Below are 19,676 nucleotides of genomic sequence, written 5' to 3'. Positions count from 1 at the left end.
GAAGTTCTACTGTAGGTCAAATACTATCAAACAGAAGTGTCTGCTACAGAGAGTCAATTGATGCAGCGAGCTTCACTGTGGCCTTATTTTAGGGAACTGCCATGGCCATCCCAGCCTTCAGCAGCCACCATCCTCATCAGTCAGCAGCCACCAACACCGAGGCAAGATCCTCTGCCAGCGCAAAGCTGACTGTTCACTGAAGGCTCAGAAGACGGTTAGCAGTTTTTAGCAATAAAATATTTTTTAATTAAGGTATGTGCATTTTTTAGACATAACACTATTGCATACTTCATAGACTACAGTGTAGTGTAAACGTAACTTTTGTACGAACTGGAAAACCAAACAAGTTTTGTGACTCACTTTATTGTGATATGTGTTTTACTGTGGTGGTCTGAAACCGAACCTGCAGTATCTCCGAGGTCTGCCTGTATTACCAATGAAGCCTGCCCTCACCCTTTTATTAAATACTTCAATGTGCCCTCTGCCCCCATACTCCTTTACTCTGCTCTATATTTTTCCACAGAGTCTTCTAATATCCCACATGATTTATTTACTTATGTTTGTAGCTCATTGTCTGCCTCCCTCTACTAGATCATACTTTCACTAGGCCAGGAATTTTGTCATTGTTGTTATCTCAAACTTTAGAACAATGCCTGGCACATGGTAGATGCTCAATGACTATTTGCTGAATTAATGAATAAGTACAATGAAGTCTTTAGATGGCGTGATATAAGAGGGTATAAAGAGGACAACAGCAAGGGACTGGGGGGCTCTTCAAAGGCCGAAGAACAGTGAAGAGACATTGGAAGGGTCAGGCAGAGAAGGAAGGTATGACATTTAACAGGTGACTGCTGTGGACCAGTTACTTTCATTTTCACGTGCATTATCACATTTAACTTTCGTAACAGCCATAGTAATATCGGTGGTATTATTTCCACTTTATAGATAAGAAAATTGAGGCTCAGAGGGTATGGTCACTTAGCTAGAATGTGCACCAAGCAATAGAGCCAGGATTTGTGACTCCAAAATCTACGCTGTTTCCGGTCTCAGCTCCACCATATAGTAGTTGCAGGAATGTGGGCAAGTTATGCAACTCCTTTGAACGTCAGTTTATTCATCTATGAAAAGGAATTAAATGTCTATTTGGATTGTGGTGAAAATTAAATGAGGAAAATTCATGGAAAGTGCTTATCATGTATTAAGTTTTCAAAGAATGTTACTTATTATTATTAATATACCTTGGTAGAAATATATCCATAAACATAGTTATTTATTGAAGGTCCCTGGGCAGTCTCTGCTCTGCTGGTGGTCTACCCCTCTAGAACTACCATTTTCTAGCTTGAACCAGTTTATTTTCCTTGCTCTTCCGACTGTTCCTTTGTGTTATTGACTAGGGTTTAGAGATCTGACCCACATCGCCTTTGTTCCTGGATGATTCTCCTTTCAAACACCAGTCTTCATTCTGTGAGCCTTCCCTGGTATCCTGTTCCTGATTCCACTTTGCTCCCTTCCTTGACAGTTTGGCTTCAAGAGCGTTCTCCAATACAGTTTACCCAGCAGTCAGGACATAAATTCCTTAGCCTGACTCTTGCAGTTGTGATCTCTATCATTATGCTGTAATTTTTGATTTCTTACTCTTTTAGAATCATACCAAAACAGAATTGGATGCTTGGAAGATTGTCCGAGTTAGTGAAGATTTCCGAGTGATCGCCTTGGGCTTGCCAGTACCTAGGTACTCTGGGAATCCATTAGATCCCCCGCTCCGATCTCGATTTCAAGCCAGAGATATTTATTATCTACCCTTCCAGGTAAGTAGGAACAAGGATAATTTATTTTATTTTTAGATTTTTATTTATTTTTAATTGAAGTATAGTTGATTTACAATATTAGTTTCAGGTGTTCAACATAGTGATTCGATATTTTCATAGATTATACTTCATTTAAAGTTATTCTAAAATATTGGCTACATTCCCTGTGCTTGTAGCTTATTTTATACATAGTAGCTTATATCTCTTAATCCCCTCTTCTATCTTGCCCCTCTTCCCTTAAGGATAATTTATTTTTTAAATAGTTTTCCTGTTTATAATAAATTCAGTTACTATAAAAACGTTACTGTGTTTGTAGATGTCCCCCTCAGTAGTTGATGGAAAGAAAAATGGATACAAAGGTAAAGAAAATCTCTGGAAACTAGAAAGAAAAGTTATTGTGGTATTATTTGTCTGAAAGATTTTTTTAAAAGACCAACTCTTCTTTTAGAAATGACATGTATCAAGAAATGATTTTTTGCTATTAATTACATAGTGTCTGCTTAATTAAAAGGTTGAATTATGTCTGTCAAACATTTGCATTTAATTTGTTACATTCCTTATTAATCAATTTGATATGTTTTATGTTATTTTAGGACCAACTTAAACTGTTGTATTCAGTTGGAGCCAATGTTTCTGCTGAGAAGTAAGTACTTCAGATATATATGTGGACACTTAACATTGAATTTGTTTTGCCCATTCATTGATCCACTGATTCATTCATTCATTCAACAACTGTTTGAAGAATTTTTCAGTAGCTATGGAACTAGCTAATGATAAAGTTAATAAGACATGGTCTTTGATACAAGAAACTCAAGATCTAGTAGAGTTTACAGATATGTGTATAAATACCTTACTTTAACAGTGTGGCAAGGGTCATAATTTCAGAGTATTGGGGGATGTTGTGGTTGAGACTTTATAAGGGACATTTGAGATGGGTCCTAAAGAATGAGTAGGCTTTTGACTGATAGAGAATGGAATTAAGGAATTCTAAGAAAAAGTTTTTAAAGCATGTCATGAGAATATATGCCTTATTCTTGGGTCTATGAAAAGCTCCCGGAGGCTGGAGTTTGGATTTAGATGAGAAAGGTGGGAGGTGACACTGGCAGAGTAGTTTTGGGCCAGGTTATGAAAAACCTCACATATTGGGACAGATTTAAGAAATATATCTGTGAACCTAATCAGCTTGAGTTTGAAATGGAATATTATAATATGGAACTATTCCCTAAGAATTAAATAGTGGGTGTCAACTTTTTCAATGAATTAAATTGGCCCAGCTATTTCATATTTAACAGATTTTATGTGTTATAACTATTAGAATAAAATTTAGTATCACTTCTTGTTTTCCCCTAGAATTTCTCAACTCTTATCCTTTGCCACCACTCTCTGTTCCCAAGAATCTTCTGCTCTTGGACTTCCAGATTTTCCTTTAGATAGTTTACCAGCTGCAGTTCAAATCCTGGTATGTATAAAATAAATTAATGACTGGTCTACCCAAATGTGGCAAAGAAAACTTAAAAGTTAACCCTTGGAGATTAATCATTTCCCTTTGCCTTGTTATACTCCTCTATAAATATTGCAAGGCCTGAGATTAATTTGCTGTGCAGCCCAGGAAACTGTGCAGAGACCAGTGATGTGTTCTGAGTCCTTAAAGAGCTTACAGCCTTAGACAGGGGAAGGTAGACATGCAGCTCAGCTGAAAGTTCCACAGAGGGAAGGAGGACTTCTACCTGATCATGCAGAGGTCTGCAGCAGTGTAAGTCATGCCTCAGACTCGCCCCAACCTGAGGCAGGGGAACTGGGACTTTCACAGTCAGCACCATCAGTCTCACTGGTTAGTAATCGTCCCAGGGGGCACACATTCCCAGGCACTAGCTGCTCTCCCATTCTGGGAGCTCAAGGGCAGTTTTCTTGGAAAGACCTGCAGCAGCTGGCTGTTGGAAGGGAAAGCTGGGAGGCACATGAAGGAGGAAAATGGGTGAGGGGATTTGGTGGAAAACAGACGTTGTCCACCACAGTTTCACGAAGGTCATGACAGTAGTGTCTGGAGTGTTCCCTAGGCAGAGGGAACAGCATGGGCCAAAGGTGTTAAATCACAAAAGGGCCTGGTGTGTTTTTCGGAGCATGATAATAAATTGTATCACTGGAGCAAGCATGTGTACCACAATAGGACCTTATTGTGAAGTGTTTTGCATGGTGAGTGAAGTTGTCTGTATTTTCTGGTGTGGAAGAAGTGGCCCATTAGACATTATTAAGTAGATGGGATGTGTGGCAATCAGATATATGTTGGAGGAAGACACCTCTGCTGGCAGCGAGGTGAGGTGGGGGGAGCATGGATGCACAGGGAACAGGTAGGAGACTCTGCTAAGGAAAGCATAATCCAAGGTAGTAGTGACACCACTTAGACAAGAGACTTATTTTTAATCTCTTGTTGCTTTTTATTTTACGTTTCCTGGGTCAGGGTGTTAGGTTTCCCAGGTATTGTTTACGCTGTTCTATACATCTGGAACAGCATTTTTCCTCCTATTTATCACATCTTCTACTTTTCATTCTTTTTGTTTTTTCCTTGGAACTTTTTACTTTGACAATTCTCAGATCTAAGAAGAAGTTCAAAAATAGCAAAACATAAATCCATAATCCCTTTAACTAGAATCACCAACTTTTAACATGTTGCCACTTTTGTTTGCACTTTCTCATTTTTTTCTAAACAATTCTGAAAGTAAATTGTAGTCAGTATTCTTAAGTACTTCAGTATGCAACTTCTAAGAATTAGAACATTCTTCTACGTAACCAGAACACCGTTATCACACCCCTCAGCCTGTTAACAATAATTCTGTAATCTCATCTAATAAACAGTCCATATTGAAATTTCCCTAGTTGTCCTTGTTAGTAGACTTTTTAAAGTAGGATAAACCGAATTGGGAAAGCAATTTGGGGGGAAGGATTTGAGGATAATGAACACTTTCTAACTTTGTAGTTATAACAGTGAAGCTAGGAGTATGTGGATGAGATTAACTCAGATTAGGAGTAGAGGAAAAAGAGAAGGTACTTTGGAATGAGTAGGATAGGGAAGTGTGTTCAGACATGCTGAATGGGAGTCTATGGGACATCCATATAGTCACATCTAATGGGCAATTGAGAGTTTAGGTCTAGAGCTCAAGAAAAAGGTCAGGACTGGAGACAGAGACATGGGAGCCATCAACACATACACGGCAGGTGAAAGATGAGAGTGGGTGAGTTTACCAAGGCAAAGGGTGTGGAACAAGAAGAGGAAACAATGAATATTTGCCTTTGTAGACTTCTGGGAAACAGGAGAAACTTATTGGGTATTGTTTATAATGCAATTTCAATGTCATATGTACATTTTGGTTAAATTTTCTGTGATTATTTTAGGTGTTCTTCATTCCTACGTATTTTTCCTCCTAAATAGGATTCCTTTCCTATGATGTCCATCGAACGTGCAATCCGGTGGCTTTACCCATACACTGTTTTACTAGGACATGAAGGGAAGATGGCTGTGGAAGTTGTTTTAAAAGTAAGTATCTGATGGGGATATATGTATGTGTATAGCTGATTCACTTTGTTACAAAGCAGAAACTAACACACCACTGTAGAGCAATTATACTCCAATAGCAATGTTAAAAAAAAAAAAGTATGTGTCTGCTTCACTTTGTTTCCTTACCTTTCCCATTTTCTCTTCTTGTCCCTTCTTCTCATCTCTCTCTTACCCTTCTTTCCTACTTTTCTTTCTCCATCTTTCTTTCTTGCCCTTGTCTTCTCTTCTTTTCCACCTGTGGAGGCATTGTCATGTCAGTAATGGGGCGTAAACATTCCTTCTGCATTTATTAGTAGGCATTCTACACTAAGGAAGAGCTTTTTCTTCTCCTCCGTGTATTAATTTATTCATTTATATCAATATGCACTTATGGATCCCTATTTTATTCAGTGGGTTATAATTGATTACTATCGTCATTTATTTTGATGCTAAAATTATCCCAGGTTTTGGCCAGTGGGAGCCACTTCAAGCGGACCCTTGGCGAGAGAGAGTCATTGACTCACCCCAAATAATTCCTTTTTATGAAAGACTGTTTTTGTTTTTCTTACACAGTTTGGGTCAAGGTGTATAGACTTCTAAGGAGTAGGTAGAATGTGAACACTAAGCTGTTGTGGTCTTGTGTGTAGGCCCTTCATTTTCTGGAGGCCAGAATTTGACATATGGAATGGTGTTAGTTTCTCCCTTATCCCAAAGAGTACACAGGGTCTTTGGGAGTACAGAAGTACTCTATGCAGCTGATAATAGTGAGAAGGGCTCCGGAGAGTGGAACAATAGATTCTAGTTACTTCCGTGGGATTTTATTTCATATATCAGCCAACCCAAGAAACAGTATTTTCATTGATTGGTGATGTCAATCATAATAATAACAAAATAAAACTAACAAAAAGCCGTTCCTCATAAATGCTAAAAAGTATAGTTAGGGGCAGAATCTAAAAGAAAAGCATAAAGAAGCAAGGGGAAAGTAATGGTCAATAAAGAGGCAAAGGAAAGTAGAAGAGACAGCAAAGAATAGAAGCAGGGCTAGGGACGGTGAAATAGCAGCCACTGATGAAAGGGAAGAAAGGGATTTGCTGTGTGTGTGAGAAGGGGTGAGGGAGAGGGAGGGGAAAAAGGAGAAGGTGGAAGGGTGTTAGGGAGGTAATGAAGAACCATTTGGAAATGGGGAAATTAATTCCTATGCTCAAGGAGTTAGGAAACTACCAGTCTGACTGTATAGTTCACTCTAAGATTCATTCCAGGCTCTGAAAAACAGAACTAGAACTCATCTTTGATATAATTAACATCTGAGCTACTTTGACATTGGTCATTGAAATAGAGTACTTAGTGTTTAAGAAAAGAGGCTGTGATTACAGATGAGCTCCATAGATGCCCATCAGCACAAAGTCCACTGCCTTGGGAACAAGGGTACATAGGGTAGAAGAAAATGTCAGAGTTCTGATAAAATGAAGCAATGTAAAGTTTTGTGACACAACCAGGAGAAGGCATTCAGTGTCTAGATAAGTCCGTTATGAACAGAGGTCTTCATTTTTACTAAGAAAACACTTTGATGCGTTTCTGGTCTCTAATTTCAAAATTAGTCATAGAAATTCTATAAAGTTATAGAATACCTTTAAAGAGTTGAGTTTTCCAAAGAAAGTAGTCAGTGCTGCTTCATTTTGTTTGGCCTTTATTTTGACCTTTTTAATTAAGGGGAACATAGAGCACTGATTGAGGATCCATATTACAAACAGGAATTATTTCAAGTCTGATTGTAGAGTTTTAAAAAAAAAAGGAAAAAGGGGAATTTTGTTACTTATGTAAGAGAAGAAAAAGTGATTGTCTTTTCTTGCCTTAATTTTGTGAAGAATTATATATCTGTTTTACTCCTCAATTTCCTTTTTGATTAAGAGTCTTTAAATTCCCTATGCCAACACATGGTAACTCACCTTGCAACTTGAGTTCTTTTCCTATTTTAGTGTATTCTAGCCTACTATTTTTATTCTACTGAAATATTTTAGTTTGAATTATTTATAAGGACATAACCAGTACAGCAAGTGTGGTTCAAGGCATTAGTGTTCATTTCTGGGATATAAATGCTCTGACGTTAACCCTATATCAAGTTAAACTGACATTACTATGGCTGGAGTGAAAACATACCCTTTAAGCTCATATATATATTTTCTTAGAATTTAATGGGTCTAGGTTCTAAATTCCAGTGAATTTAATTACTTTGCTAAGGCTTCCTTTCCAAATTGAACCTCCTTGAAATACCCCCTTTTTTTTTTTTTTGGCATGAAATTATGGTGTCAATGATTGTTATTTGTCTACAGCATGGAAGCAATTCCTACCACATTGTGTGACACCATGGGAATTTGCATATATAAATTGTGCAAAGTATAAAACTTATGTTTTTTATGGTAGCACAAATAAACAATTTTTCTTAGGCTTGGGAAGAGGAATGAGTCTTGAGTACTTAAGACACAGCAATGAAAACATGATCTGGGCTGTTATGTTTACAGTGTTGAAGTTGAAAATAATTTTCTTCCCCAAAATATATTTTCTAGAGTTGAGTCATTCTGTTGAATAAGCAGTAATCTGTTCTTTCCTTGAGTTTCAAGTCTTTCACTATAGTGATAATGTTCTAAAAGTATTGTAGGATTTGGGGAGAATAATTTCTGCCTGTTTAATACTAAAAATGAGTTAAGCTCTTCATAGTGAACATGCTGCTATTAGTAGGGCATAGGATTTAGTTAATTTTCAATTAGTATCCTCATTTTTCATATACTTATTTGTGTTCTCTGTGTGCATTTTTTATATAACGAGCTGGGATTAGGGGGTGTAACCTAGTGTTAGAACATTGATCATTGGTCTACATGGAGAAAGAATCAATGGTCTGGGCCTTTTAAATCCAGTTGGACAAATATTGAGAACCTACACTGTAGAAGGCACTGTGCCAGATACTGTGGAAGATTGATTGTTATACTTTATTGTAATCAGTTAAACTAACCACACAAGCAATCAGCAGACTGGTGTCCAGGCAGCTATTAACTTCAGTTGATTTAAGAAATCAACTGATATAGGCCTTATTTTAATTTCCTTTAGCATGTTTTCAAGAGTCTCATCATCCTTTTCTAGGAAACTGGAACCTTCGATTATCAAGCATTGTAGGCTGCAAACTTCTACCAGATCAGAAACTCAGCGATTCCATTTCTTGGCATTTAGTAAATTTTAGGGACTATTTTCATATCACCTTAGTAATTAGCTTAAGTAGAATGAGTGGTATCTGTAAAAATAGGGGAAAAAATTCTCATTAATTTTTTTACCTTTATTTTTATAACATAGAGTGGGTTTCAGTTCTAATTAAGATGGAACTTTCCAGATATCCAATATTAATACTAAAACAAAAAGTAAATTACATGTCTTTCTGGTAATTTTACAGCGCTTTGAACTCCAAGATTCAAGAAGCTCCCTGCTTCCTGAAGAGGTTGTGAGAGTGGAGAAGATGACTGAAAACCATGTCTTCCAAGCTTCTGTGACCATCCGGATTGCAGAAAAAGAGGTGACCATTAAGGTAATGAATTAATCAAGGTTTGTACTTTCTAAGATGTGCCTTGTTCTGTCCATTTTTATGACCTAAATTGGGTTTATGATTCCCTTATAAGTATTCTTTGGTTCCATAGCATCACATCTATATACGTGTATCTGTATATCTATATATCCAGAGTCACGTATGTTTGTAAACTGGAAAAGTTCAGGAGAAACATAGGGATAGCTTTTCATCAGAAACCAAAGTCAGCCTCTGGGAAAATCAAATAAAGTGTTTATTAATGAAAGCATTTTGTGTTCTGAGTCCTTGGTAAGAAATAGTCATTGTTTTTAAACTTTTTTTTTTTTTTTTTTTTTTGCGGTACGCGGGCCTCTCACTGTTGTGGCCTCTCCCGTTGCGGAGCACAGCCTCCGGACGCGCAGGCTCAGCGGCCATGGCTCACGGGCCTAGCCGCTCCGCGGCATGTGGGATCTTCCCGGACCGGGGCACGAACCCGTGTCCCCTGCATCGGCAGGTGGACTCTCAACCACTGTGCCACCAGGGAAGGCCCTGTTTTCAAACATATTTTAACAACTAGGGAATGCTCCTTTCAAATGAAATCTTTGTCAGCTACATGAAACAGTTAAAAGATGAGCTGTTGTAGTTGAACAGTTTTTAGAGGAGGGGAACGATATTTGCTCATAGAGCTCCAACTGCTTGCTCTGCCTCCCTTTTTTTAACCCTTCCCTTAAGGGTCCTAAGAACCCTAAGATGTGATAGGAAGCTAACACTAGGAAACACAGCCTGAAAAATGCTGACAATTAGATTGTAAGTGAATGTAGGAAAGAATAAATGCTTGCCTTCTTATGTTATGACAGAGCAAGCATTCATGATAGGCTTTTTTGTTTGTTTGAACGTGATATTAGTAATACTTATTCAGGTCACTGTATTTACTCAATCATCAAATGAAACATTGATTATGTCTACCATGAGCCAGGCTCTGTATTAAAATCCACTCAGTGCCTGCAGTGTACTAGTTACTGTATTTTTCTCTTCACATATATTATGCCATTTAAATCCCCCAATAACCCCAGAGATAACTTTTATTATCTCCATTTTATAGATTAGAAAACAGATGTGAAGAGGGTAATCAATTCACCCATGGTCACCAGCTACCAAATGGCACAGCTGGGCCTTCTAGACAGCACACTCCACACGACACTCTTCTGTCTCCTTCAGATGAGTGACCTCACAGCTGATGGTCTAGGATAGAGGCAGATGAGTAAGAACTGCATTGGAATGGCTACGGAGATGTAGAGACGGAAGTAACACCAGGAGTCAGGAGAAGGAGTAGAGAACGTTTCAGAGAGGAGATGGGGCTTGAGCTAAGTCTTACGACACAGGAGTTTTCCAGTGGCCCAGGAGTGGAAAGGTGATAGGACATTTCAGGCGGTTTGAACAGAATGTCCAGGGACATGAGATGTGAGCGAGCTTTCATTATTTGCTTCCCTTTGGTAATGGCTTTCTAACATCATTGCCTCCCGGCCCTTCAAGTTAGCCTTCTATGTTACCACCATTTGTTTTCTTAAAAACAAATCTGATCTTGTCACTTCCAAACTTGTAATTCTTTAGGGTTTGTCTTGCCTACAGTATGATCAAGTCCGGAGTCCCCAGCGGGGCATGGAAATCCAGGAGACTTTAATAAGGAAGAGATAGGAAATAAAAGGAAGTAGGTGTGAAGGATGGGAGATTTTAAGAACAGATGCTTCTGAGTGGCAAACTAAAATAAGAGTGGAAAAAGGTTTGTGGACAGTTTAAAAATCAGGGGATCTTTGGTGATTTTGGAGGATCCCAGTAGACTGATTTTAAATTCTGTACTTATAACTGGAATTTGGGCAAAAACCTTCATTCTCAAGCAGTGACATTGTTATTATAAGTTATAAATAGTATGAAAATTACTTGATTCATATGAAAATGTCTGACAGCATAGGGCTTTAATTTTAGAGGGATGATTGATTTGGAACTTTGATGAAAACGATGATCAGATGTGTGAATGAGAAAATAACTGTTGCTCTATTGAAATATCAAAAACAGTATAGAATTGAATTGAGCAGGAAATTAGTAGGGGCTTTCAAATGGCAGTTGTATGCTTTCATTTAACTATTATTTTGAGAAAAACATGTGCATATTATATTTACCTCTCTTTATAGGTGCCAGCTGGAACCAGGCCATTAAGTCAACCTTGCACATCAGACCGTTTTATACAAACTTTAAGCCATAAACAACTACTGGCTGAAATGATGCAGTCTCACATGGTTAAGGACATATGTTTAATTGGAGGAAAAGTAAGAACAGCAGCCTCACTACTAAGTTCTGTTTCCTGACTTTTGGTGGTTTTGACTTATCCCTTGAATGATTGTGTTTCCATTTGTAGGGTTGTGGAAAAACAGTCATCGCTAAGAACTTTGCAGATACCTTAGGATACAATATAGAACCTATCATGCTCTATCAGGTAAGAAGTTCATTTTTAGCACTTGGACTATAAACATGCTTTTGGACCGTCAGCAGAATTTGTGGGTATTCTTCCTTCAGTTGTACCTGTTAATTTTGAAGTAGATAAATAACTGAAACAGCTATCAAGTTGGAGTGCAGCTATAATTATTTGGAATTTTTGAAAGTGTGTTCTAGGATATCTGATGTGCCCAACATACCAGGGTCTGTTTTTCAAGAGAGATCCATTTTACAAGCATGTGTACACACACACAGTACATTTAATAGGAATTTGGAAATCTAAACAGAATAGGTTTCAGCAGCAGTGGGAGATAATTAGGTATTCACCAAATAGATTATTATTTTTTTATTGTGGTAAAATGCACATAACATGAAATTTACCATTTTAACCATTTTTTTAATTTTATTATTTTTCTTTTACTGAATATTTATTCTTAATTGAAGTACAGTTGTTTTACAATATTGTGTTAACTTCTCTACAGCAGAGTGATTCAGTTATATGTATATATACATTCTTTTTAAAATTCTTATCCATTATGGTTTATCTCAGGATATTGAATATAGTTCCCTGTGCTATACAGTAGGACCTTGTTGTTTATCCATTCTATCATTTTAATCATTTTTTTTTTAGTGTACAACTCACTGGCATTAAGTACATTCACAATGTTGTGAAACCATCACCACTAGCTATTTCTAGAAAGCTTTATATTCCCAAATAGAAACTCTATAACCATTAAATAATAAATTCTCTGCCTCCCTCTAGACCCTGGTAACCTCTATGTGACTTTCTGTCCCTAGGAATTTGTCTATTCTAGGTACCTCATGTAATGGGATCATGTACTTTTTTTTTTTAAACATCTTTATTGGAGTATAATTGCTTTACAGTGGTGTGTTAGTTTCTGCTGTATAACAGAGCGAATCAGCTATACATATACATATATCCCCATATCTCCTCTCTCTTGCGTCTCCCTCCCACCCTCCCTATCCCACCCCTCTAGGTGGTCACAAGGAATCATACACTTTTTGTCCTTTTGTCTCTAGATTATTTTACTTAACATTATGTTTTCAAGGTTCATCCATGTTATAGCATGTCTCACACGTTCATTCCTTTTTATGACTGAATAATATTTTTGTTTATCCATTCATATGTTGATGAACACTTGAGTTGTTTCTACCTTTTGGCTATTGTGAGTAATGCTACTATGAACACTGGAGTACAAGTATCTGTTTGAGTCCCTGCTTTCATTTCTTTTAGGTTTATATGTTGGAGTGGTATTGCTGAATCATATGTTAATTCTACGTTTAACTCTTTGAGGAGCTGCTAAACTGTTTTCCATAGCAGCCACACCATTTTACATTCCCACTAGCAGTGCATGAGGGTTCCAGTTCCTCCACATCCTTGTCAACACTTGTGATTTCCTGTTTTCTTGTTTTGTTTTGTTTCTGTGTTCATTTTGCTTTGCTTTTTATAATAGCCATCCTAATGGGTGTGAAGTAGTGACTCATGGTTTTGATTTGCATTTCCCTAGTGACCAATGATATTGAGCATCTTTTCGTGTGCTTATTACCATTTATATATCTTATTTGGAGAAATACCTTTTCAAGTTCCTTGCCTATGTTTTAATTGCATTGTCTTCTTGTTGCTGAACGGTAAGAGTTCTTCATATATTCTGCATATTAAGGCATTCTCAGATATATTATTTGCGAATGTTTTCTCCCATTCTGTGGGTTGTCTTCTCACTCTCTTTTTTTTCTTTTTAACATCTTTATTGGAGTATAATTGCTTTACAATGGTGTGTTAGTTTCTGCTTTATAACAAAGTGAATCAGTTATACATATACATATGTTCCCATATCTCTTCCCTCTTGCATCTCCCTCCCTCCCACCCTCCCTATCCCACCCCTCCAGGCGGTCACAAAGCACCGAGCTGATATCCCTGTGCTATGCGGCTGCTTCCCACTAGCTATCTACCTTACGTTTGTTAGTGTATATATGTCCATGCCTCTCTCTCGCCCTGTCACAGCTCACCCTTCCCCCTCCCCATATCCTCAAGTCCGTTCTCCTGTAGGTCTGTGTCTTTATTCCTGTCTTATCCCTAGGTTCTTCATGACATTTTTTTTTCTTAAATTCCATATATATGTGTTAGCATATGGTATTTGTTTTTCTCTTTCTGACTTATTCACTCTGTATGACAGACTCTAGGTCCATCCACCTCACTACAAATAGCTCAATTTCGTTTCTTTTTATGGCTGAGTAATATTCCATTGTATATATGTGCCACATCTTCTTTATCCATTCATCTGTTGATGGACACTTAGGTTGCTTCCATGTCCTGGCTATTGTAAATAGAGCTGCAGTGAACATATTGGTACATGACTCTTTTTGAATTATGGTTTGCTCAGGGTATATGCCCTGCATTTGGATTGCTGGGTTGTACAGTAGTTCTATTTTTAGTTTTTTAAGGAACCTCCATACTGTTCTCCATAGTGGCTGTATCAATTTACATTCCCACCAACAGTGCAAGAGTGTTCCCTTTTCTCCACACCCTCTCCAGCATTTATTGTTTCTAGATTTTTTGATGATGGCCATTCTGACTGGTGTGAGATGATCTCATTGTAGTTTTGATTTGCATTTCTCTAATGATTAATGATGTTGAGCATTCTTTAACTCTCTTGATAGTATCCTTTGATGCACAAAATTTAATTTAATTTTGATGAAGTCTAATTTATCTTTTTGTTGCCTGTGTTTTTGGTGTTATATTCAATAAATCATTGCCAAGTCCAATGTCATGAATTTTCCCCTATGTTTTCTTCTAAGAGTTTTACAATTTTAGGTCTTACATTTAGGTCTCTAACCCATTTTGATGTAATTTTTGTATATGGTGTAAAGTAAGTGTCCAACTTCAATCTTTGCATGTGGATATCCAGTTTTCCCAGCACCATTTGTTGAAAAGACTGTCTTTTCTCCATAGGATGATCTTGGCAATCTTGTAAAAAATCAACTGACCATATATGTGATGGTTTGTGTCTGGGCTTTCTGTTCTACTCCATTGGTTTATATGTCTGTCCTTATGTCAGTATCACACTGTTTTAATTACCATAGGTTTATAGTAAGTTTTGAAATCAGGAAGTATGAGACCTCCAACTTTGTTTTCTTTTCCAAGATTGTGTTGGCTATTTAGGGTCTTTTGAGATACCAGATGAATCTTAGGATAGGTTTTTTTCTATTTATGAAAAAAAAAAGTTGAGATTTTGATAGAAATTGCAATGAATCTATAGATCATTTTGGGTAGTATTGTCATCTTAATATTAAATCATCTATTCTGTAAACATAGATGAATTTCTGTTTGTTTATGTCTTTTAAAATTTTTTTCAGCAATGTTTTATAATTTTCAGTGTACAAGTCTCATCTCCTTGGTTAAACTTACTCTTAAGTATTTTTGAATGGATTATTCTGGTGGACGTACATGCTCAATATAGTATTATAGAAAAGCAAACTTACAGCTGGTGTTTTTACAGAGTGAAATTTTCGGTCATGTATTTTTTTGTAATGATATCTCTAAGACATTTTTATCCTGCTAATTTACTGATTTCTACGTATTCGTGTTTGGCTGGTTATGGTATCTTTTTACCTCTAGCAGAGTCCGTTTCTTATTCTTGGAACAGTTTTGGATAGTGGATGTGATATACTATTTATTTACATTTTAGGAAGCATTTTGCGTTTTTAGTTTATTCTTTTGTTTAACTTTTTAATTATTACTGACAATAAATATATTAAAATTGTTCTTATTTTTGAAAAATGACGTTTAAACCAGTTTCTTGCTGTGAACTTATCATAGAAAATTTTGTTAACAGCTCATATTTCAAATGATTCTGTTGAGAGTTTTTTCATGCTGCTTTAAGTTACTTTGTGCCTATGGGTTGAATTGGCCAGAGTTAGAAGCAATTATAATCACATGGTACTGGTAACTTTTGGGCTATAAGCAGAAAAATCTATTGTAAAAGATATTTGAGAATTCTCCCTGAAATTAATTTTTTTCTTTCTTCTGGGTAACTTAACTCATTCAAAGCACTAAGGTATCATTTAGTATTTTGAGTTACTTTGAAAAGAATTTTGGAAATGAAAGAGAAAGCATCCTGCCTTGGTATAAAACTGTGGAGGATTTATACCTCCTACTATTTTGTACAGTTTTTGTTATCATATTTCTAGAAATACAGGTAAAGGTAGTTATATAAAAAAATAGGGAAAGATAATTAAGATAATTAACTGATTAAGGACTTAAAAGATTCAAATATTTACTAAGAAATACTCCATGATTTTAAAAGATGAAATTTATGAAGAAGCATATGACCCAAGCTTATGAAATCATGAAGAATATGAATTAAGGTGAAGAGACTTAAACCAGTACTGATATCCTGAGTCTTGAGCAATAAACATGTAGGGGAAAGAAAATAAATTTCTACATTACACAGCAGGTGACAAGTCTTAGAACCCACTGAAAAAATACATATTTATATATGTTTTTCAAAAATATATTTTAAAGTGAGTCTTTATGAATTGATTCTAGGTCTACTGGATTTTTTAAGGGAAGTAAGGAAATTGGCAGGAGAGGGGAGTATATTTTTTGCTTAATTCATGGAAGATGCAATGAAGAATACCCTGCCCTCTTAGAAAATCATCCTCTTGGTGATGGTTAGCTCAATATGCTAGTTCATCAGTCTATACCTTTCCATAGCTCAGGTTAGAAGTGATCTGAGGATGGCATTTTATCATCTCACCAACCTGTTAACCATCAACTTTCTAGTTTCCAATGAAAATACTTTTCTACCAAATAATGGAGAGAAAAAAAATTCCAAATCATCAATATATTTTTAAAATAAGTTAAATTTAATTATAAATATATCATATTCCACTTATAAGTCTAGGATAAATACAAGCATAACTTAACTTTTCTAGCTGCCATTGCTTTGAAATCATATGGAGAAGACCTTTTGAGGATAGTATTTCTTTTCTCTTTGACTCCATCCCCATTTATAGTAATAGTATTTCTAAAGTTGTACACATTATTATTTTTTACATTAAAATAAAAACTCCCGGGGCTTCCCTGGTGGCGCAGTGGTTGAAACTCTGCCTGCCAATGCAGGGGACACAGGTTCGTGCCCCGGTCCGGGAAGATCCCACATGCCGCGGAGCGGCTGGGCCCGTGAGCCATGGCCACTGAGCCTGCGCGTCCGGAGGCTGTGCTCCGCAACGGGAGAGGCCACAACAGTGAGAGGCCTGTGTACCGCAAAACATAAATAAATAATAAAAACTCCCATTCTAATGAAAGCTGGAAATAATTTATGCCTCATCAATTTTTTCCAGACAGTACTCTTTCTGTATCAGATTTCTGTAGTCAATTTATGGTGATTCTTACACTGTAGTGATAAATTATCCTATGAGCATATGCTTGAACTGTGAAGATTGCAGTCACCTCAACCTGCTATCCATTAAAAGAACCAAACAAGAGAGTATGTATATATCTATCAATTAAGCTCTCTCATCTCCACTGAAAGTATCCTGGCATTGAGAATGTTATCTTTATGTATGAAAGAATTAGTTTAATAGGTTGAGAACAGCTTTTCTTATATATTTTTGGAGAGTGACAATAAGTTCACAAAAATATTATTTTATTTTAATGTATTTTTTTAACTTTCCTGTTGTTTGTTGATTGATAAATAAACAAAGGTAGGAAAATTATACTATTCAATTTGATGGCAGACCATTCTATTACCTGATACTCTTCTGAGATATGAAGTCAGTCTCTTCTAATTTCTGCCACTGGATAAGGTCATTTAGTCATATCTTATTAATCTTCTATCTGACAAACATGGGTGATGATATTCAAAAGGCACACAAGTTTTGCCATAAGAATATTTTGCCCATCCTCAGCATACATACTATCTACCTTATAGATGTCCTTCAAGGATTGGGAAAACTGGTACAGAGATAAGGGAAGTAATCACATATTCTGAAAACCCCTTTTCCAATTTTGCTTTTCTGCTCATTAATCTTTAGAGAAATGTCTGGGAGAAAAAAATGGTTTCTGAAGTATAGACTCCAGAAAGGGATAGAGAAATGTAATAATGGAAACATGTTTTGTAGGTGAGTTTGTTTCTTTCTCTCTCCATATGGCTTCTTTCCAGGAACTGGATCAAAGCATATATTAGGCATTTTATTGACATTTGCAGGTTTTGTAAGCTGATAATTAGTTGGTTTTTATGATAGAAACCAAGCTGCTGAGATTAATTTGACTCTTTTTGCTTATAATTTCATATTTATTAGTAACGTTCATCTATTTCTTTGGGACAGAGGAACTAATTTAATAGGATTAAAGATTAGATTTTGGTTTTATAATAATATAGCCCATATTAACAAAAAATTTCCAGAAGTTTGAGCCAACATAGAGAATTTAGTGGGAATAAGTAACTCAACATCTGTTTTCCTAGAAGATGTAGAGATTTCCCTGTTACTTGTACATGTATAAAGCTACACTTAATATGTGGGTTTTGCCTTATTTTTAGACTTGACTATTTTTAGAACTGGGTTTCATATGAAGGAAAAGAAAAACAGAGCCTTTACACAGATTTGTGGCAGTACATAAAATAAGTTTTATAATAGGTTATAAAAATCTTAAATCATTTGGCTCAAGTGTTAGGTCAGATTCTTTTAACTGGTTATTCTTTTTTTAGTGTTGAAGTCAGTGATTTCATAGTATTGAAGACATACAGGTTACTATTCTTCTCTTTCACAACCAGATAAGGGCATATTTCCAGATTTCTTTCCACACCATCGTAAACAGCACCAGATCTGAGATCTCGTTTTTCTGTTTAAGTACTACTTGGATTAAAAGCCGAGTCAACTCCAATCAAAAATTTAGGTCAAATAAGTTTAAGAGACTTAAAATGAACATAATCACTGTCTAAAACACGTTGAAGTCTTAGGATCATTTTTGACCCCTTAGCTAAGTTTTTCTTCCTATAGCTAAACTCAAACCAAATCCTTTTCTTCATCTTCCATCTAATCTACAATTCCTCCTTCTTCCTGTGTATCCTAATACAGTGGAAATATCTTGACCTTTTAACCTTTTATTCTCTCTCTTTTGTTTTCACTGACCTATGTCTTGGACGACTTTTTTTTTTTTTTTTTTTTTGCGGTACACGGGCCTCTCACTGTTGTGGCCTCTCCCGTTGCGGAGCACAGGCTTCGGACGCGCAGGCTCAGCGACCATGGCTCACGGGCCCAGCCGCTCTGCGGCATGTGGGATCCTCCTGGACCGGGGCATGATCCCGTGTCCCCTGCATCGGCAGGCGGACTCTCAGCCACTGTGCCACCAGGGAAGCCCTGTCTTGGACTTTTTTACTTGCTTCTTGACTTTGTCTTGAATTTGCACTTTTTTCATGAAGATTTCAAGAGTCTGTATTCATTTAAGTGGTTTATATTCAACCTCAGAGACTAACTTTCTGTATGATTCTGTAGATCATTTTGTTTTCTTGATTTATTTTGCTGTAATCTGTCATCCTTTCTGTCTTCTTAGTATTTTTTCTTTTTCCCACAAAGAATAACCTTCATAAGGCTCTCTAGGAATTTACTTGCCTCAATTCCTTCAAATTTCTTTTATTATAAAATTTATTTTTAAAAAATGTATGTCATCATGCAAGTTCTACATCCTCTGAATTTTGAAATAGAAATTATAAACGAAGAGTAGTTGTCTTTTCATAGAGCTCTTCCTCATTCTTTTTCTTTTTTAGTTGCATATTATTCCATCATGTGGTTATACCAGAGTTTATTCAACCAGTCTCCTATATATGGACAATTGGATTGTTTCCAATATTTTGTAATTACAAACTAAGTTGCAATGAATAAACTTTGTATATGTATTTTCACATTGTTAGAAGTATATCTTCAGGATTAATTCCTAGAAGTGGAATTGTTAGGTCAATAGGTAAATATATGTGTAGTTTTGTTAGGTATTGCCAAATTTTCCTCTGTAAGGATTATACCATTTTGCATTCCCACCAACAATGCCAACAGAGAGGGCCACCAAGCTCTTTAATGTTTGCCAATTTGACAGTTAGAAATGATATCTAAGGAGTAGTTTCGTTTGTTTGTTTGTTTTTATTTATTTATTTATGGCTGTGTTGGGTCTTCGTTTCTGTGCGAGGGCTTTCTCTAGTTGTGGCAAGCGGGGGCCACTCTTCATTGCGGTGCGCAGGCCTCTCATTGTCGCGGCCTCTCTTGTTGCGGAGCACAAGCTCCA

The 19,676-nt window shown here is 36.5% G+C and overlaps 1 protein-coding gene across 2 annotated transcripts in view; it reads left to right on the top strand.

Annotated features, from left to right (window-relative positions):
- VWA8 (von Willebrand factor A domain containing 8) overlaps positions 1–19,676 on the top strand; it is a 368,625-nt gene that overhangs the window by 71,048 nt on the left and 277,901 nt on the right. For both annotated transcript variants that reach the window (XM_033436725.2, XM_004274556.3), the window contains exons 6-12: positions 1,644–1,808; positions 2,402–2,451; positions 3,159–3,267; positions 5,236–5,340; positions 8,780–8,911; positions 11,077–11,211; positions 11,301–11,378. In XM_033436725.2, coding sequence (XP_033292616.1) covers positions 1,644–1,808; positions 2,402–2,451; positions 3,159–3,267; positions 5,236–5,340; positions 8,780–8,911; positions 11,077–11,211; positions 11,301–11,378 — 774 coding nt within the window. The remainder of the gene's footprint in view (positions 1–1,643; positions 1,809–2,401; positions 2,452–3,158; positions 3,268–5,235; positions 5,341–8,779; positions 8,912–11,076; positions 11,212–11,300; positions 11,379–19,676) is intronic.

Source organism: Orcinus orca, chromosome 18 (genome assembly GCF_937001465.1).
Source record: "Orcinus orca chromosome 18, mOrcOrc1.1, whole genome shotgun sequence".
Classification (NCBI taxonomy): Eukaryota; Metazoa; Chordata; class Mammalia; order Artiodactyla; family Delphinidae; genus Orcinus; species Orcinus orca.
Note: the sequence above shows the minus strand (reverse complement) of the source record. Positions and strands in the feature narration are given on the sequence as shown.